Source organism: Periplaneta americana, chromosome 4, assembly GCF_040183065.1.
Source record: "Periplaneta americana isolate PAMFEO1 chromosome 4, P.americana_PAMFEO1_priV1, whole genome shotgun sequence".
Lineage (NCBI taxonomy): Eukaryota > Metazoa > Arthropoda > Insecta > Blattodea > Blattidae > Periplaneta > Periplaneta americana.
Window position 1 is genome coordinate 100,031,310 of NC_091120.1, and position 22,311 is coordinate 100,053,620.

Sequence of the window (22,311 nt, forward strand, 5' to 3'; positions counted from 1 at the left end):
CGAGGATTAGCAAGTAGAAACGTCTCGACATGTGACTGGCTTAGTAGCTGATTCTAATTAGTGCGTGCGTTTATGTCACGACTTGGCTTCTGTGTGGGCTGGACCCGGGTTCGTACACTTAGGCACGGTTTGGCCCATTGTGCGCCCTTATATGCGATGATTGTCCAAATCCGATAGGTGGCCCGGGTGGCAATCGTAAACCCGATGCTAACAGTTGGGCCATCCTACATTAGCCCCTGATAGTGCCAGGTCACGTTTCGCGGACGAGTAGCCTAATAAGCCCCAGGAGCCCGGAGTTCCTAGCCCCACCTGATCAGCCGACGCTGACGTCACATGCCATCCTGCCTCAGTCCCTGATAGAGCCAGATCCCGTCCGCATACGAGTAGCCTGGTAAACTCCAAGGGTCCGGAGCCCTTCCTACATCATCATCGGAAATCCATATGACTCCACCCCAGCCTATTTTTATTATTGTGGATGATAGATGAAATGAAGGTGAAGGTGGAGAGAGTTGGAGTGATATAGTGAAACGGAAGTATCCCGAGTAAAACCCTCTGCACCGACCTGACCGGGAGTCGAACACATGCCGCCTGGTTGGGAAGGCCAGCACGCTAGCTCTGTTTGTGTCATTTGTAGATGCTTATTACTGGGTCACTAAAGTAACTCGCATGCCTGCCACGCTCATTCATATAATGGTTAACTTCTATTTCTGCAAAATGTCGTAATAATAACACGCCCGTTTCTTATTCAGAATATCTCGAAATCGTGATAACTTATATGAAACTAGTTATTCCTTTTAGGTTTTGTTCCAGACATATAGAACCAATATGAGTATTTATAATTTTTCGTGTACAATTTAGTCTCTTATTAATTATGTTATAGCTAAGTAATTATTAAATTGTATTTGAAATAATATGTTATCTTTTTAATATTTTTGTTAGTCCTGTTTCGATTAAACTTGTTTCTAAGTAGTAGGCCTATTCATCCTTTTCAGTGAATAAAAAGTCATCATTCTAACCTGATCCAAGTCTCGTTCAATATATAATGCTGTAGCTGACAGATAAATTGTAAAACAGTAAAATAATGGCATAATAATAGAGAGATTGTAAAAAAAGCATGGCATTCTCAGTATCTTTTCTCCAAAATTAATTTCGTCTCTACTAGGAATCAAAACTGACAAGCAAACATTCTGATGGGGGTAGATAGTTATTTTCTTTTCAACATGTTAATAATGTCAAAAGAAGTGTTTATACAAATTTTGGCACTGGACCGCAATTACGAGGGCCGTAGAAAAATAAGTTCGCCAGGGTCCGTTAACGGAAGGAAAACACAATTTCATTGGAAAACTTTATTGGAACGGACACAGCAATTGTTGAGCTATTTTTCAACATATTCCCTACCGGAACTGAGACATTTGTCATACCATGGGATCGACAGAGAGGTGCAGACGGCTGTTAAACGTTGGTTCCGATCCCAGGCGGCTGACTTCTATGACCCAAGGATAAAAAAATTGATCCCATGGTATGACAAATGTCTCAATTCCAGTGGGGGATTTGTTGACAAATAGCGCAACAATTGCTGTATCTGTTTCAATAAATCTTTCCATGCAATTGTGTTTTTTTCTGTAAATGGCCCCAGGGAAAATCACTTTCTGAACGACCTCGTAATTGCGGTCGAGTAGCCAAAATTTGTATAAGCACTTCTTTAGACAATATTAACATGGTGAAAGAAACAATTTAACTTTTTTATCTGTCCCCATCAGAATGTTTGCTTGTGAGCTCTCATCAGCCTTATATCTTTAATCAGTAGTCAGTGTATTTGGTCACATATGAAACTCCAACTGATTGCATGAGGTTTTTTTTTATTGTATCTGTTTAGTAGGTTTTTATGACGCGAAAATAATTCAGATAGTTATGGAGAACTAACAGAGTATTAGCAATTTTTTTTTACTACTAGCACTAAGTTGGAGATTTCTTTGATTTTGGGTAGAGGACATATTGTGGTGGTCAGGGTGTTTTTTTTTTTTTTTTTTTTTTGTTATTTAACATCGTTTGAACAAATTGTACATCCTTTGCTTCTGTCCTCAATTATTACTTTTACTGTCGTGAATAACAGAGAGACTCTTTCATAAATGAAAAGATAATTACAAAATGAGAAAAATAGAGATAAGGAGTCTTAAGAACTGAACACAGATAAGTTGTGCGAACGAAAGTTCGTAGCATACTACCGCAATAGTCACAAAACAGGTTTTTCTTGAAACGAAGTGTAGTTACAGTGTACGAAGTTTTACTTATCTAGTTGCTTATATACTTAACATAGATATATTTACTATCTCGTTACCCACTTTTATGGTGATTGGAGTAAGGCAGAGACCCCTTTCATGTGAGAAAATTCAAATTAATTCCGATTTTCATCCTCCGAGTTTTCTTCTATATTAATTGTAAACCCATCGCTAATTCATCTACTGATCCATCTCTCCCCCAGTGAGACTGTTCGATTTTTTATATGCTGCCAAGATTTTCTCCTATTTCCATCCATCGTTTTTCCGTCAATGTTGTGAAATATTACTTTTACACCACTTTGTTTTAATTATATACCTTTTTCGTAGCTCTGTTATTATGCCTGTATTCGTTAAAATGTATTTATGTCGGAATGATTCTGTGACAGTCGTATTACACTAAAACTATACATTTCCGTGATACAATTTACTTATAAATCTTGATGTTAAGATACAAGTTCGTATAACACAGTAAAAGCCCAATTGACATTGAAACTAAGAGCTCATAGTCATAATCATTGCAAGGATCAATGAAGAGTGAGGAAAGCAGTGAAAGGAAAAAGGCAATGCGTAAGGGCCGTAGTTTTCAACCATCTTGGGTTAAACAATTTCCATGGTTATAGTATTAAAATCAGACAATGTTATTTTCTGTAAAATGTGCCAGGATATTTTTTGAAACAGCCCTCTAATATTTCAAAGAAATCGATACCTATGAGTAATACAATAAGATAATGTACATTTGAGAATGAAGTAGCATTATTTAAAATAGCTTAAGTTTCAGGAGCAAAAATCACATATGGGGTTACAGACGTTACTAAAGAGCATAAATTATTGTTGGCTGTCTTATGCTTCTTCCTGCTCCATTTGTATGCAGGATTCAAGTTACACGCATACTCATTTTTATTTGCGATTTTTGGAACCAGCAGTGTGTTAGAACTACTCACTATAATAAAAAAGTAAGTAAATCCATGGCGCTACAGCCCATGAAGGGCCAAAACAGACCAGTCGACTGCTGGCCTCACGTCCATATGCCAAAGCAGAGGTGGACGATCATCCAACCAGTATGGAAGTATCGTGTGGTTAGCACGATGATCCCCCCAGCCGTTATAGCTGGTTTGCGAAACCGGATTTTCGCTACCTATCACGATGCTGGGTGGGCACCGGTCCCATATACTGGCCGAAATTTCATTAGAAAACTCACTATAATAAACAACCTTATATCGTAAAGAAGTCGTATTACTCTCGAAACTTTGCTTACCGGTAAGTGATCAGCCCTATAATCAATAAAAGTAATGAATTGATTGTACATAAGAATTACATTTTTACACGTAGGCAAATACAATAGATTGCTTGGATTTTGTTTATTATTTCGAGATCGAAATGAGCATTGAAAATGCTTTAAAACATTTGACATTGTCTGTTACATTAAATTTCCAAATTTAGTGTAATATCCGCGGTGTGTATCTGTTGTATTTCTACTTTAATAAGATCAATGAGAATGCCTTGAGAAACTCCGGTTACGTCACCATGGAATCCTCTGTACTGGCCGTTAGGTGGCAGGCACCTTTGTCCTACCTACGAAGTGTGCCCTGCCGTAAGTTGTGTAGTAGTGCACGGGTTTGGCCGATGTGTGGCGCACGTATTACCGTTCCCGAGGTTAGAATTGTAGAGCTACGGGCGGTCGCTATGGGAACGCGGGATACCGTGTTCACGAGACAAAATCGAAATCTTGACCTATTTTTCAGCTGTTACGTTGCTACCTCGCACTCAATCCCGACATTAGAAAAATGCGGATGACATAGTTGACAGTTCCTTCCGGAGAAAAGTCACCACTCCCACACTTTGTCAGACATTAACGAATAAAACATTTTGTGCATTCGGTGCACCATGAACTTAATGTCTTTTCACAGCGGAGATAAGAGTTCAAATTTGGCGAGTACCAGGTATTATTATTATTATTATTATTATTATTATTATTATTATTATTTCTTATCAATGTTTATTAATGTCTCACTAACATTACTATCCAACTTTCATTATTTACTTTTACTTTCATGTTGTTTTACGATCTAATATTAATGTAATAACTATTGTAAGCCTATTGTATTCAATTAGAATTAGAGTCTGGCTGGGCTGAAGAGAAGACCTACTGGCCTTAGCTTTGCCAGATTAAATAAATTATTATTATTATTATTATTATTATTATTATTATTATTATTATTATTGTTAGATAGCATTTCTTATCGAGGCCTATATTACAATGATCCGAAAGTTAACTTCAATTTCTCTACCTAACTGGCACAATCAAAATACAAAAGAGATAAAGAAAAGAAACTACAGAGTGTAAGGGGTATAAGTGCCGTTCTTTTCACAGTCGTCGGGGACGGTCTGCAAGATAAAAAAAGTTCACACAACATAGGGTCAAAACTTCATAATTTTCCAAGAAGAAAATATTTATTTCCTTATTTTACTTGCGTTATACTGCATATAGCGTTAGTAAAATTACGAAAACATGTTACAGCAGTAGGTATATCTAACAAAGAGTTAATATTAATTTAAATAAATATTTGTTGTTCTGTTACGTTTTCGTGAAATATTATAATAATGGATGCTTAAATTTGTTAATATTGTGGCATGAGAGACGTGGCAACATGGTCAGCAGAATTCATGCAGCTGACGTACAGCTCAGCGAAGTTCAAGCTCCCTGTCCATAGGTCTCCTGCCGAGCGGATGGCAGTTCCCAGTTCAGGTATTCGATAAATAACTCACAATGCCATTCACAGTCCAGGAATATTATATGTTATTAATTTATGGAAAAAGTCGTCGTAATTCAAGTGCGGCAAGAAGGATGTACTGTCAACGTTTTCCGCAAAGAAGGTTACCTAATCGGCAAACTTTTGTAGCAGTTTCTCAACGATTATTAGAAACTGGGAGTCTTTTACCCCGTTTCGAAAATCACACAACCAGAAATTTGTTTAAAACCGATACTGCTTTACGGACGCGGGAGAGATTAAAATTTTGCACTAGAAAAAAAGTTCGTGTGATTTTGTGCAGTAAACCATTATTGTTTCTTTTTTAGACGTACAATAAAAAATGGAGCAATATTTTTAAATAAAATGGAAATTTACCATAATGTTCTAGTAATGAGATTGAAAATTTGTATTTGCTGCTCTTTTATGTAAACAACAGTTGTCCTGGTCCGCCCCTGCATTAGAGCAGATCATCTGTTTTCTACCGGTATGTCTGTACTAGAGTTGAACAATGATCGAGAAAGCGAGACTAACAGCGCCCGCAAAGCCGAAAATCCGCACGACAATGTTATATACGTCGTATCGTTGTCGTAAAGACTGATTGTGAATGTTTGAAGACATCGGGACTTCGGGAGTGATCAATTCTCGAACGTCAAGCAGCCTTGAATCGCCACAGTTGCTTATGCCATATTGAACTTCTATCTACTTTGGCAACTGCTACATAAATATAAACTATCAACTAGCCTATTTCAAACATCATCTCTACCGTTCAGTGTATAATAATCCGTTCCCAATCTTTATTTAATTACTAGGCCTTTATTAAAAGGCTAGGAATTTTATTTTCTTATGTTTGAGATCAAGTGTATAGTCTCAAGTAAAAATATATTAACGATTTTTTTAACATTATGTTTTATGTTTCTTAGAAATGCAAATTTATTTGAGAATTGTTTTTTTTTCTGTTTATATAACCATAGGTAATATCATATAGAACCAGAACATTTTGATAACTAAGATACTGTTTTGTTTTGTATTTTTGTCTCAAATGTTTATAATGTTATTTATTTCAGTGGTGTATGGTATTCAAAGTTACGAAATCTTTCCACGCCGACCAAGTGCTATTTCGAGAATGATGAAGACTCGAAGCGCACGAGAGTTAGGAGACGAGACTCGAAAGACAAATGCAACGAACACAGAGAGCGAGAGTGGCAGTTAGTTCATCTCTAGTAGTCTGCGCCCGCTTGAGCTGTACTGTGTACTTGTAAACACTTTCCTCCCCATCCAGCAACGTTGTCAAATGTCTAATATTGTAAGCTTCAATATTTAGTTAAATGTTGCAATTATAAAAAAATCCTAAGGACATTTTTTCTTCCTTATGACATCAATAATCATCAGTTAAAATAATGACACTTCTACACCTTACACCTGTATTAAATTAGTTGTTTCTGTTGTATTGCAGTAGTCTATATGAATCGAAAGATGGAGTGGAGTTTGATCACAATATGAATAAAAGGAATGTAGGGTGTATCTAATAAGAACTACGTTTAGGCTTTATGAAATCGATTGAATACCAAATTAATTACAGGAACAATAACAAATACAGAAAATAAGAGAGAGAGAAGGGGGATCAGCTGTGATATGGAGACGGAACATAGCTATATATATATATATATATATATATATATATATATATATATATATATATACACGCACATACATATTACTGTTGATGGCGTTGGTTTTATTGTTGGTATGGAGCGCAAAGTGTTTAGCACGACGTACTATTTCATCTGACACAAGTAGGTGGAAATTTAACCTACATAGAGTCATTACCAATGTACGAAGATGTCGTGATTAGTTTTCAGCCCATCACAAATGGGAATAGATTTCATAATCAGCTTTAGTTTGTCTCTAAAGTTACCTTTATCTATTGTTGACAGACTTTTAAGTTTTATGGCTATGTGTATTTTTCTAAGCTAAGTGAGTTCTTAAAGTGTTGAATGCAAATCAGAAGCTGAAAAGGCCGAAATGTTGTCTCGAGATTGTCCACTATTCAGAGAGATGAAGTAGAGCATTGGAGATAGGTTACTGTGGACGAAACATTGGGACCTGAAACAAAAAATCAGCACAGTGGAAGCAACCTTCTTCTTCTAGCCCAAAATTATAGTTTCAATTTTTTTATGCAAATTTAATTCTAACATGATGTCATTATCAGTGCTGATTATATTATTCTATTCTTCTAAGTAAACTGCAACAAAGCTGAAGCTGGAGAGGCTAGGGAAGCTGAGCAAAGAAGTCTTTGTTCAACAAAGCTTCTTTAATTCAAGTGACATTACAAGAATATGGTTTGAACTATTGTGTGTTCTTATGTGACCCTCACTATACCATGCTTTGCATGCCAACTTACAAAATGTGCTTCACAAACATTCTTCTTTGACATTCGCTTACACGGAGTTGACGGTAGTGCACTTTCACTTATCTTTACTAGGTCTGTGAAACCTGGATGGATAGGTGTTCTCGCAAAGATGCAGCCTTGTTCCGCGTAACGCCTTTTAAGCCTAATTGTTTCCGTGAAATTGCAGCACAAAAAAGCATAGCGTTGATTCAGAATGCGTAGTTAGCCTATTATTATTTCTGTTCTGACTGGTTATGCATGGACTGATTACAGCTCCTCAGAGACAGCCAAGAACGAAGTTTACTTTCTTTCGCACTCTATGAATACTTGTCTGACCTGACATTTTTATTACAGAATGTTGCATTGCGTTTTATAAGCAATGTTTATTATATTTCTGTTTCAGAGCGGCCACGCCCTTGTTCAGTTCTTTGTTTTATCTTGTTTTAAAACATTCTCTTCTGTGTTTTAATTCCCGTTCCCGTAGGCATTTGTTCCTTTGTGTTGTTACAGAGGGAGATGTAATCTCTTGCTTTGTTTAGGGATACAGAGTAAATATTTACATTCCATATTAATGTGCAGTAAAACGGATAATACTCTCTATAACAACTTGAACTACATTCTGATAAATTTGTCTCGAATTTTACTGTACGACTTATTAAAACGACGTATCTGCGCTTTTTGACTTCAATCTGAAGTTGCATAATATTGGTTTGACTGTATGGGCCTATACTGTATCTAATAAATTTTTGTCTCGAATTTTACTGTACAACTTATTAAAACGACGTTTCTGCGCTTTTTGACTTCAGTCTGAAGTTGCGTAGGCCCATAATGTTGGTTTGGATGTGTAGGCATGTACTGTATCTGATAAATTTCTGTCTAGAATTTTACTGTACGACTTATTAAACGTATCTGCGCTTTTTGACTTCAATCTGAAGTTGCGTAATATTGGTTTGGATATGTAGGCCTGTACTGTATCTCATAAATTTATCTCGAATTTTACTGTACGACTTATTAAAACGACGCTTCTGCGCTTTTTGACTTCAGTCTGAAGTTGCCTAGGCCCTTAATATTGGTTTGGATGTGTAGGCATGTACTGTATCTGATAAATTTCTGTCTAGAATTTTACTGTACGACTTATTAAACCGATGTATCTGCGCTTTTTGACTTCAATCTGAAGTTTCGTAATATTGGTTTGGATGTGTAGGCCTATACTGTATCTCATTTCTGTCTCGAATTTTACCGACGTATCTGCGCATTTTGACTTCCATCTGAAGTTGCGTAATATTGGTTTGGATGTGTAGGCCTATACTGTATCTCATACATTTCTGTCTCGAATTTTACCGACGTATCTGCGCACTTTGACTTCAATCTGAAGTTGCGTAATATTGGTTTGGATGTGTAGGCCTGTACTGTATCTCATAAATTTATCTTGAATTTTACTGTACGACTTATTAAAACGACGTATCTGCGCTTTTTTACTTCAATCTGAAATTGCGTAATAATGATATGGATGTATTTACTATATAGTTCCATTTCGATCCGATTTTTAATTTAAAATATGGAACTGGTGTTTATTCCATGTGATTATGATGTTCTGTGATCTTTGTATGTCTGTACTGTATTTAAATCGTAGTTGAATGCTTCACAACACTTTCTTTTCTTGTGTTTCAGCTGAGTTGTGATCGCTAAGTGTGGTCACATGGCCGACCGCTGGCAGTCCCCGCCCCCGCCGCCGCCACCGCCGCGTCCTCCCTGCTCCCGTCTCCTGCCGCCACCGCCGCCCCCTGACACGCCCACACCAGCATCAATAGCGCCATGGCCAAGAGCGCCCATCACAAGGCGCACCCTCAAGGTATGTGTCACAGTCACAAGCCTTCCGTTTCTTCTCTATTTAGACTTCGTCAAACTAAAACGCATATGAAATGCGGACTTGAGATTTCCGGAAATCCACATTTTGCAGTACTGGAGAAACATAGATTTTTAATTTATGTTTTTTGCACTATATGTAAATCTCTTAATTCACAAAAATTAAACTGTTGACGGTTCTTTCTCTGATGATGTTATTGTTTACTAATCAGTTAATGATAATCAAAACTAAGCAAAAATATCGAAAAACTCTCTATGTTAACTCTCTCCGTAATTAACAATACAGTTGCCATCGTAATCATGAGGTCCCATGCTCCATTCCCGAGGCGAGCTATCTTGACTGCGTTTTTCCAAGTAAAAGAAAAAAAACAAAAACTTGAACCAGAGCACAGTATGATACTGTATATACATACCGGTACATGAAAAAGATATTCTTGTACTAAAAATTAATAATTCAATAGTTAATAACGACATGGACTGAGTACTTATGCGGTATTCTGAAGTCGTTCCGAAAATTCTTCGGACACAGTTTAAAATGTTACCATGCATCATTCTCAAGGAGATAATCAATGAAGTTAACTTAAATAGTGCACATAATGTCACTATGACAATTTTATATGATTGCAAGCTGTTATTGCCTCAATATTGACAAAGTATTGTCATTAAACAAAATCGAATAACTTATCTTAAAGTTCTGTTGTATACATTGTTAATCTTGTTGACTTCCAACTAACAATGACTAGTTGTTTAATGACACTGTATCAACTACTCGATTATTTAGCGTCAGTGAAATTGGTAATTGCGAGATGAGGCCGAGGATTTTCACAGATTACCTAACCTCAGAAAAACCTAACCAAGTAATCAGCCCAAACGGGAATCGAACCCACACCCGAGCGCAACTCCGGATCGGCAGGCAAGTGCCTCATCCGACAGAGCTACGCCAGTGGCTTGTGACTTGTGTAGGGGCGCTCAACTATTTCAACGAAATATGAATGAAACTAAATTTTACGGGTACCGGTATATATTATTTTAAAGATAAAAATCTGATTATTCGTCTTTGACATACTAGTTACTAATGCAGTACGTACAGCATTCGATCGTTTTCCTGACGTTAGCGGCTGATGTCTCTATTGAACTCGGACTGTGATTCGGTATGTAGAAAGTTGTTTTTACTGTAATGATTTTGGGGAAGTATCTTTTCGTACTTTTTTATTAAGCATTCCTGTAATTTATTCTCTCCTTATTCTATAAACTATGTAGTTCGAACTTGCGCAAAAATTAACACAAAATAAGCTTTAAACCCCTTTATCGCTTACAACGTAGTATTATTAATGATGCAGTTACTATTAACCCTTCTATTGCTTGATTTACGACTTAAATATCTTGAGCTTTAAATTGGAACATTATTTCAGGCTAAAGAAATGTATTTGTGTGTTTTAGAGGTTGAAAGAAAAATGGTGTGTATGTACTTGTTTTCTGTTGGAAGTACATCATCTCTTCGTATGTTCAACTATTTTAATTTATTTCTTTATTGTCCTACCATCGTGCGAAAGATCAAGATTTACTATCCGAAACGGTTGTTATACTTATAGTCGTATTCACCTCTTCCAATCAAATAGGCCTACTTTTCTGTTTGTGTTAGTTAACATCGTTAGATAAAGTATTAATTTAGCTCCGTGTAGTCTATATAACATGAATAACGTTGGTCTGCTGTGCATATAATCAAACAGAATTTAGTTTGTGTTCTTTAAACTGTGCGGTACCAGCAAAATATGTTGCATTACACAAATCAAGTGTTTCGTCATCCATTTGAATTTTTCCATGAAATTAAGGTTGTTTTGTATTCTATAAAAATATGTTTTCAGAACGAATATGTACAGTACATTGCCGTAAATTAATAAATTGTATTGAAGTATTGTGCTTCAGAAAGCTTTGAATATGATGCGATGTACTTTTCGGTTACAATTACTTTTAGAAATTACATCAAACAATAACATTACATATTGTTTTAAGTGATGTTGTGGGATTTAATCGATTAATCGATCAATTTCTGTTGTAAGATTAATCGAGTCGATTAAAATTAATCGATTGTAGTTTATATGAATTATTATTTTGTTAATACAAACTTATACAAAAAATTCCGACAATATTCCTCTCTCTGAAATTGCTTACTTAAAAGCACAATAATACTGTTATTTTCTAACTGCAAAGCAGATAGCCTGGGAAAAATCTTTGCACGAACACTTCAGAAAGAGATGGAGATATGAGGACAGTGAAATAGTCTACCTCTATTGAAAGTTGAAACATAATACGGAACCTTATTAAGTTTTATGGTTTTTCAAGAAAACTTCCACCTTGTCAGCTCACCTTCCTAGCATATGAAATACAACTTTTCTATAATTCGTCCCCCTCATCCCTTATAAAATAGCCATGTATACACTGTGTGCAAGTGAGAGCGTAACTAACTTATTCTCTTTCTAAAACCTGGTAATTCGATTACAATAGGGGCCAGTCTTCTATTTCGACTGCTGTACTTTTGCAGTTGCAGTTTCTATACTGAGTTTGTGTATGAAGGTTGTGTATTTAGTTTAATAAAGAAAAAAATCAGTTTTCTGTGTTTTGTGAAAAGTGTGAACTCTAATATGTCATATGAGAATTTGAGAGGTAAACTCGGTGAAACGTTTGGATTTAAATTGAACGATCGTGGAGAAGTGCTTGACAGAAAAAAAGTTTTTTCGTGTTTAGTGATGCATTAAACATTGTTATTAAACGCAGGGCGGCACTTAATTCGAAGCATGTGAATGCACTCACATGTTTAAAATCATGGATGAAGCAGTATTAACTAGGCAAGTCTTCATACTTTTTGTTATTTATGTTTGTCTCAAAAACTCCCGGAGAAATTGACACAATAAATTATAAGTCTCATAATAAATGTTAGTAAATAATTAAAATAGTTGTTTTGTAATATATCGATACAATATACACAGATATACAACATTTAATATTTAAGCTTTTCACCAAACACATGTTAAATTGAACAATAATTGTGTATTACAGTATATTAAAACATTTTTTTTCAAACCGATCAAAACTCGATTAATCTATTGATTAAATTGAAATAGTTAATCGATTAAATAGTTTGATGGATCAACAGCACTAGTCTTAAGTATTCTTACTATCGTTACCAGGACGTATTTGGAAAGATGGATTACTTTTACTTTCTGATACGAGATAGGCCTGCATCGTGTTTCGGATTTAACGTTTAGGAATTGAGTGTGTTCCTCATTTCATTTTACATCAATATCAAATTTCGTGAAATGGTAGTACCAGTGTTGCCAAATTGCTTAGGCTAAAATCCCTAAATTATCTCATGTTTTTACACTAGATTCCAATAAAAAATCCTTAATTTCAGAGCATAATTTTATTATAAGATTGCACAATAATCTTTGTTAACAAAACTTATAATAACAAATGTAATACAACTAAACGGTCAATATAAGCAGCTGATAGACTATTTTCGCACTCAATAGCCTTCATAAAGTACTGTCAGCTGTGGGGAACTTGCAAGTTTTTATTTCATGAGTATCTCTCTCTCCTCAATATACATTTTTGTAATGACGAAATATTAGGCCTAATATCTTCCCATACAAAGAAAACTTTAATATGAAATTTTATTTGCTTTAGCAAAGTAAAGATTAATTTAATTGTCAGAAGATTCCAAGTATGCCTACCCAAGCACACAAAAAAGTCACTGATCACAAAATCACTTCACCATAATCTCAATCCGCTTGGCCTGAATGTCTAAGTAGGCCTACATAGTAATAAACTCAATCAATACAGTTTCCCCATAACGAAGTTAGCAGAGAAAAGGGGACGTCAACCACTTACAAATACACTCATACAACTGCCTTATTCAATCACCTTCCCACGAGAAAAAGCTGCAGGTAAAGAAACCGAGGAGCAACGTCACATAATCTCTTCACTTATAGCAGTGAGGAATGTGATAAAAATGGAAAACTAGGCCTACATTTTTATTCTTGTTAGGAAATATAATTCTAAGAAAACGTTTAACTCAAATTTTAAGTACATGAAAATTAAAATAGAAAATGAAATGAAAGAGAAAATTAGTTGTAAAGGGAAATCAAGGAATCCGTGGAAACAATGAATTCAGGATAAATTATCCTTATATCCCTAAATGGCTTTCAATTTCCCTAGAACTAGGTGGCAACAATCGGTAGTACCCCAGATCACATATAGATTGCTCATTCCTATGTTAAAATCGGTTGCACTTTGAAGAGAACAACCGTCAGGATCTCCACTCGTCCGCCGTAAACGAACACGAGATGGCAGTACAGTCGCTAATGCAATTCAAATGGGAGTTATGACATGACTCCTTATGTAACAACTAGATGGCAGCATAGTAAACCTGACAAAAGTTGTTACCGTCAAAACCTATAACGGCGAGCATTCTGGGTATATATGATCTAGGGCAGTACCCAAGAGCTCATTCGTCTGACGAGTTGTTTGTTGTTGCTTTTAACTGCAGATATTTGAAAATGCTGTTCAGTTTCAAATCATTAAGCAAGAAACATCGTTTGAAAATAATAATTGCGAGTATAACTCAAGAAAATACGTGTGTGAAACGTCATAAAGCTTAGGCTACACTTCTTGGTGGGAATGTTATCTTCAAGAGATTAGATCTTTTCTTGGCATTAATTAAGAAATGACAATCAGTATTGAAGTATAATGTAATTTTTTTCCCCGAGCTGTAATCGCAAAATATGTTTCGCTCACAGGCACTTAGAACTTCAGTGCAGTAGTGCCATAACACTGAACACTCTTCATTTGGACCTTTATTTGAGACTGTTCCATGGTAAAAATACCTATAAACTACAGATTTCACTGTTGAAAGTGAAAGTGATGTTGATTGAATGAATAAAATTATAACTTCCGACAGTAATGTTACGTAACTGTGTTGCGGTTTATAGATCGTAATCAGTGTGACAGTGATGTATTGGGTATATTATTAAAAATTAATTATTCGTCATTATTACGTATTCATATTTTTCATTAATAACATCTACAGACCGAAATGTTCATTAATATTTAGATATTATTGGGACATTAAAAAAAAGTCTTTACTTTGGAAGAGACGTTGAACTAAAGGTCACACTAAACAGGTGTGAAAAGCGCACGACGGAGGAAGTTTCATAATTACCGATATGTTACTTTTAAAACTTGCGTTTATTTGTGTAAATACACCGTCGTCCAAAAAAAAAAAAACACGTAACACCATGTCTGAATATGGATATCTTTTTATATTTTTAATTCTAAGCCGCCACAGTTGTCTAGTGGCTAGAACGCTGGACTTACAATCCTGTGGACCCGGGTTCGATCCCCAGAGTACCCCCGATTTATAACTTATGTTGGGCAAGCACTTGGTCCAGATAACGCAAGAGTTTTCTCGGGGAGCTCCGGTTCCCCTGTGATATCCCAACAAATCTCCAACATCACATCTCATCGCGAGTGTAACACAGACCAGCCTCCTATGGCGCACCCTGAGCAACGACTCTGTTGGTAAATTGGTCTATACAATTGAGTATGGGTTAATTACGAACAGACATGGCGGGTACATTAATAAAAAAAATCAGTTCTAATGTATAATAATATTACGATGTTTGAGGAATTTTTAATTTCAGCAATTGTGAACATTTTGCAAGGAAACATCATTGCAACACTACCATTGTTAATCTCAGTATTGCGCATGCGTTGAATTTAACAGCACTGCAACAATTTTGTTGGGTAAAGATGTCTCTAAGTCCAGAAGATTCAGCGAAAGCCATCACACTAATAATTGATGAAGGGCGCAGCTTCCGGTATGTGGCGAGGGTCTTGCATATAAGTCTAAAAGTATCTTTCGAGCGTCATGTGCTTTCGGGAGCTTCACACGTTTCGAAGGAAACCAGGATTTGGTCGTTCAATATTCACTTACCAGGGATGATCGTTTTCTAACGATTCAGTTATTGATGCTGTAGAAGCAAGAAGTCATCTGATGGAAGTACGCCAAGTCCATGTGAGTCAAAATACATGAACATCAATTAAAGCAGTTGATCTTACAATAAGAAGATCTGCCACAAGCCCTGAACTCATTCCACAGCACTGAAAAGCCCGTCTTCAGTTCGTCCGACACTGGACTGAGGCAGAGTGGAGTAGGATGCTCTTTACTGACGAGCCAAGATTCAGGCTAAGATCTCCAGATGGAAGGGAAAGAGTGTACAGAAGATAAGGGGAACGCTACTCACTCTTCATTCTTTCTGTGAGGACACCATATGTAAGCGAGTCTATGATGGTGTGGAGTAGCTTCTGCTCTAAGGCCTATACGGAGCTCATCCTCTGCAAATCAGACATTGACGCCCCAGAGGTACAGTGAAGAGGTTCTCATAGAACATCTGATATCCTTTGCTCCATTTATCAGCTAAAATTTCGTGTTGGTTCACGATAATGCTCGTCCCCATGCAGCTCAATGTATTACACATTTCCCGGAGGGGGCAGAGATGGCTACCCTAGATTGGCCAGCACGAAGTCCAGAACTCAACCCAGTAGAGCATGTATAGGATATGCTCTGTTGTCGTACTAGGCAACAAAATTACGACAACCTGGCTGCGATGAATGGAACAGCATCCATATGCATAACCTGATACGAACCAAAAATCACTAGCATGCCGGAGAGAATGAAAGTAGTGATTGCCGCTGGAGACGGTAATACTCGGTATTGAACTGTCTACGAGCGAGTGTATACTCTCATTGACTTTTTAAATCTTGTATTCATCACTAACTACCCAGTGAAACATTATTCAGAAAACGTATGAAATGTGCAAAATTTTGGATATTAAATTATTGTATTCTTCTCACTTAAATAGTGATTATTTCTGTATTTGTTCAGTTTCAGAAACATTTTAATGCCCATAATAATAAATTGGCAATGAAGTTTTATTTTCTCTTTTTAATTTCAAATTATGTGGAAAATTTGAAGCGTTACTTTTTTTTTAGGGCAGTGAGTATTCACTTTAGATAGAACGTTAATATCATTGCTGCTGTGAAAAATAAGGAATAATTATATTTCCGCAATATATTTTGTTATAATCACCGTATAAAATATGCACACAATATGACATCTGAATTGGTGAATTTGTTTGGTTAGCATGCCTGAAAAGCATCTCAAAATTTTCCAACCTAACAATAGTTACAAAGTGACTAAATATCATGGTATCTAAACATGCGTGTGTTTGGGGAGTGAAGTGAACTTAACAGTTGGAAAATCACTAAATTTAAGCAGGTAATCAAGTAGTGGGGAAAAATGCTCAAAGTTACAACTCAGGACGTCACGCTATATGAACTGAGTGCGGGTTGCTGTAGTCTTTCTTGAGCGTTGTTCGAAAAATCGAAAAAGAGAGGAGAATTGAGGACAAATTTAAAAGGTACGCAAAACGCGTCCTTGCAAGGGGTTGGGGGCTGTAAGAAACTAAATATGTGAGCTCCAAGCCTGTTGGCCACTAGTCTCACTCCGGGTTACGCTGCTCCAATGAAGGAGCTCTAGAAAATTTTGAAGGGGAAAACCGAAAATGGACGTAACCTCTTAGGTACCACATAGGCGAGGGGGATGGAAATGTGATCAAAATGATCACGGGACGGGACGAGGAGGAGATGGCTGGTGTAGATCTGCACATTGAAATGAACTGTCATTTCACAGTGCAGAGGAGTCGAGAAGACTCTGTCGTCTGTTGTTCGATGACAAGGCAGGTGAAGACCGCCAGGAGAGACGCCGTGAATTCTTAATCTGCAAATTGAAAGGTTCCCTGTCCTTTCGCATTGCGACATGTGTGATGTTGCACATGTATTTCATAATTTATATACTCTGAACTAGGGCTTTAAGTTGTTTGTTAGAAAAAAGGGGGGCTTATGGGGAAGGGCATATAGGTCTTAGGGCTCATCCCGACATTTGTCTTAATGCCTTAGGAAAACCACGGAATAACTTAGGCAGGATGAGTTGTCTCAATATAAGAGACTAGCCAATTTGGCTTTTAGGTAATAGGTCGATTGATTTATGAATTTAGGATAGATGTAATTAATAATTAATTTTGAGTAATTAAGGGGTTTCTTGGGGATATGAGTGCAGGTCCGTGGCCCATTTCTTTTAGGACTCATCCCGACATTTGTCTTAGCGCCTTTGGAAAACCACGGAAAAACCTTAGGCAGGATGAGTTGTCTCAATTTCAGAGACTAGCCAGTTGGCTCTTAGGTAGAATGACTCTATGAATCGATGGATATTTGCTAGCCAATTGGCTCTGATAGTTCCATCGATCAACAAATTTAGATATAGTCTGGGAGGGATTTTGTTTAGCCCAGTTAATACAAGGTCATTTCAAAGCGGCTGCACTATCCAAGGAGTCTCATGGAGTCGAGTCGTGACTACCAAAACCTGGGAGTAACGCCTGCCTCCCTGTCCTCCTGTCTCAAGAGTATAGCTAATGAACCTGTCTGGTGTCTACGCCGTAACCTAGGATCCTACTGGCCGAGGCCAGATATGAGCGGGTTGGGGTTAGCACGAGCTTCCGCATACAGGTTCCTAGCCAGTCGAGCAATGAACTCGTCTATGGTTGGCAAGTCTAGTTCATCGTGGAACTTTCTTCTCGAGGCGACTCGGGGGAGATGAGTAATGAGTCGAATCACCTGGTTTTGGATAACTTGGAGTTTACGGAGATGGGACACTGCCGCAAACCCCCATGCGGGTGCGGCATAGGTAATGACAGAGCGAATGAGGGCCTTATACATGGTAAGTCCTACCCCCAGGTTGTCAGGAGTTAAGGCCGCCAGAATGGGATAGTGTCTAACTATCAGCCCGTTGGCTGGCTAGCCAACTGGCTAGTCGTTGAAGGGATTGGATGTGATCTCGGAAGGTGAGATGAGAGTCCATAATGATCCTTAAATATTTAATTTGGTTCATCCACGGCATTTCTTGTCCGAAAAGTGTGGGTGGTGGTGGTATGTCTTCGAGCCTCGCTCTTAGTGAAAAGAGTATGGCCTGACATTTCTCTACATTGACCTTGATTCTCCAGTCGTGGAACCACGGCATAGATATACAGATGACTACTTCTGCCGTGGATATAGCGAAACGGGAGGTTATTAATGAATATATTGAAAAGTATGGGACCGATAATGGAACCCTGTGGTACTCCTGCGTGAATTTCACGGGGGGTGAGAAACTAGTGCCTACATGGGTTTTGAATGTACGGCCTCGGAGGTGGTTAGAAATGAGGCGTATCATTCCATCTGGGACTCCCATGCCCAGTAACTTAACGAGGAGTCCCTCATGCCAAACCTTGTCGAATGCTCGCTCGATGTCCAGGTAAGCTGCAGCTACTACACACTTCATGCTCATAGCCCAGGTAATGTCCTCCGTCATGCGGAGTGCCTGGAGTGTAGTGGAACGACCAGGGTGGAAACCGAACTGCTCGTTCCTGATTTGGGGCAACACTACTTCAGTGAGGCGTTTATGTATGACCCGCTCCGTCAGTTTGCTGAGACAACTGAGGAGACTAATAGGCCTGTAGTTGCTTGGATTCGTCTTATCCTTTTCGGGCTTTGGAAAGAGAACTACGTGAGCCTCTTTCCAGGGAATGGGATATTGACAGGGAAGCCAAGATGTTATTAATTATCTTTGCTATGCGCTTCATAGCTGACCTTGGGAGATGCTGCAATATAATTCCTTGGATACCGTCGGCTCTTGCGGCCTTATGAGGGCCGAGGCGACGAATGAAATGGGCGACCTCGTGGGTGTTCGTAGGTCGTATCCCATTTTCCGGCTCCCTGCTAAGGAAGTCTCGAACCGATTCCTCAACAGATTTGAATGGGGCAAGTTTAAATTTTGTTCCACGGGTTGAAAAGTGGTCTCTAGAACGTCTGCCAGTGCGGTAGCCTTCTCCTCAGGAGTAAAAGCCGTGACATCTGGACCGACTACTAATGGGTGTATAAATTGAGACGGATTGGACAGAGTTCGAGATACACGCCAGACATCTGACATGTTTCTGCTGTCCATCGTCTCAACCTTGGATTTCCAAGCATCCACGACCGTTTCGTGGACCGCATCACTGATCCGCGTCATGTGCTTTCTGGAGCTTCGCACGTTTCGCAGGAAACCAGGATTTGGTCGTTCAAGATTCACTTACCAGGGATGATCGTTTTCTAACGATTCAGTTATTGATGCTGTAGAAGCAAGAAGTCATCTGATGGAAGTACGCCAAGTCATGTGAGTCAATTTTACTAGAAACGGAACGTACCCATCCTTCGAACTGGAGTAGGCTAAGTGTAAAGCGACAGAAGTCATAGCTGGTATCAATGAAGATGTACAAACTTATAATGAGACATCAGCATCAGTTATTAACCATCACATAAACACTACGACCAGTGAAACATACTTGGCATTACCGAAATAGGAAAGTATGCGAAGTAATAATCAAGGGATACATGCTAGACATTTGCCACATAATCCAAAAACTATGGAGGAGTTACAAGTTATCCCTGAAAGATTATTTTATTACAATGTCAATAAATTCAACATATTTCTAAATAAATAGTAACATAGCTCTAACAGCGTTCTTCATTATCACTTTGTACTACTAATGGTACAACCAAAACATTGGTACCAATTAGTTTGGTATGAAATATAACAGGGTACAAATAGATTGTGGTACACATTGTCTGGGACAAATTTCTACCGGGACGAATTGGATGGGACCGATTGTTGCACAATCGTAAATATAGAAATTGGCAACGGTAAAGTTGATTGCGGTCGTTCTTCGTTAGGTGCAGAGGTGCACTCATTACGAGTGACTAAGTGGCCGGGATTCACATTAGTGTGCTGGACATTGTGCACTGTCACACATCTGTGACACAGTGCATGAGGGTTGGCCACTAAAGGGAAACTAAGAGGTGGAGCTTAAACTGAGAGGATTCAATCCGGCATCGGAATTGGAATCCAGTGTGGCTTAGTGGATAGAGCGTCAGCACGTAGAGCTGAAAACCCAGGTTCGAATCCGATGCCGGAGAGAGTTTTTCTCCGCTCCACCGATCCTTCATCATACAATTATATGATTTGCCCTTCATTAGAAATAGCATAATATAATTTAAAAAAAAAGTAACTTCACTGCTTTCAATGCAGCCCCGCGCTGTAGCTTCGAGGTCTCTGGTATCATGACTTGGACCCATGTTGCGAAATGCGCGTTGGTTCGAGTTCTCATGAAATTTCGCGCAGTGTATAGGACCGGTGCCATCCCATCATTATGATGAATTTGGAGAGCTACGTTAAGTAGAAAACCCCGGTTCGAAAACCAGCTATAACGGCTGGAGGGATCATCATACTGATCCCACATCTCCCTTCTGGCTGGATGGTCGTTCACCTCTGCTGAGGCGTGTGAACGTGAGACCTCCAACCGCTTGTCGGCTTTGGTCCATCGTGGGCAGTTGGCTTCACGGATGCATAGACTTTCATCGGAACTTCTTGCTCACATTGACGATTCATCCATAATATGTCAATATGAATATGACAGTTTCTAGCAATAGTTTATACTGATACCTTTTGTGCAAGTTTAAATCACTTTAACGAACGCTTACATTAATTGATTATTTGTATTGATAGATGACACATACTAACGAAAGTGCTATAATAGAGTGGAGTAAAAAATTAAAGCTACCCCCTTCTCCCTTAGACGCCAAGAAGGCACGTAGAACTAGAATGTGGTTGTTTTGTCAGTACCACACTCCGACTGCCCTTTTAACACCGAAGAAAATCCGGAACTCAATTTAATCGGAGGCTGAATGGATACTAGGGCCGTTCTGTAAGTTTGGCAAGAAGAAAAATCCCGTCATTAAACCTGGGACCTTTCAGTCCGCGGCCAGTTGTTCTGCGAACTGAGTTACCAGTTTGTACACAAGTACAAAATTATTGTTTATTCTTTTTAATGTTTTCCCTATTTAAAAAATAGAAATAAATAAGTTACAGAGTGAGTCAAAAGTCAGAAACCATAGTGTTATTCACTTCAGTTTGTATTGTTTATATGATATGCTCAACATGGTGACCATCTTCAACAAGGCACATGTTCAGACGACGCTCATACCAATGGATTACTACCTATGGGGTCACTTGAAGGCAGTAATTTATTCCACCAAGATTCGTGACCTATATCATCTGCAAGGAAGGATAAATGGAATGTGCCACGCAAATACTGCCTGCCATAATCTTCAGCGTCTAAAGAACTGGGAGCGTCGTCTGAACATGTGCCTTGCTAAGAGAGTCATGTTGAGCATATAATATAGACCAGCGGTTATCAGCACAGTGCACCCTCGGGCTAGCGTCTCTTGCCCGCGGATAAGACACTGCACTGACTTGCATCCGTGGCTGCTGGCGGGTATGCTTCCTCTCTCTCCCTTCTGCTCGACGCTGCATATTGCGATGCACTTCCTACCCGGTTACCCATTTCAGCGAGTGCTGATATAGACATTACAAGCTGAAGTGAATAACACTATGGTTCTTGGTATTATAGACACATTGGAATGTGTTCGAAAAATGTTTGGTGTTTAGTACGAAATTATGCCCCATTTTCGCAACTTCTTCATCCAAAAGTATTCGTATGAAATTATATTATTTACGTATGAAGTAATTTGGACAAATCTGCGTGAAGTTAGTCATTTAATCTGTAGAAAAATAAATGTTGTAAGTTTATATGTTGTATTTTATGAATCGTTATACCCACGACCTCCGAACTCAATAGATAAATGTCATTCCTAACATAATTTTTACAATTCCTTTAATTAGATTTTCGTAAGATGTAATTGTTTGATGTATAATGTTTAAATGTGTGAGAAAGTAATTATATGCGCTTTTGCATGGAGCATGTATAACATATTTATAGAAACGGTGAAAGTTTTACTTAAGTTAATGATTTGCAATATGTATTCTGACATGAACGAC

General features: G+C 38.1%; 1 protein-coding gene across 5 annotated transcripts in view; it reads left to right on the forward strand.

The window, feature by feature from the left end:
• ATP8B (ATPase phospholipid transporting 8B) overlaps positions 1-22,311 on the forward strand; it is a 634,707-nt gene that overhangs the window by 359,140 nt on the left and 253,256 nt on the right. For all 5 annotated transcript variants that reach the window (XM_069823802.1, XM_069823803.1, XM_069823800.1 and 2 more), the window contains one exon: positions 9,090-9,270. In XM_069823802.1, the coding sequence (XP_069679903.1) occupies positions 9,234-9,270 (37 nt within the window). In that variant the 5' untranslated portion in view covers positions 9,090-9,233. The remainder of the gene's footprint in view (positions 1-9,089; positions 9,271-22,311) is intronic.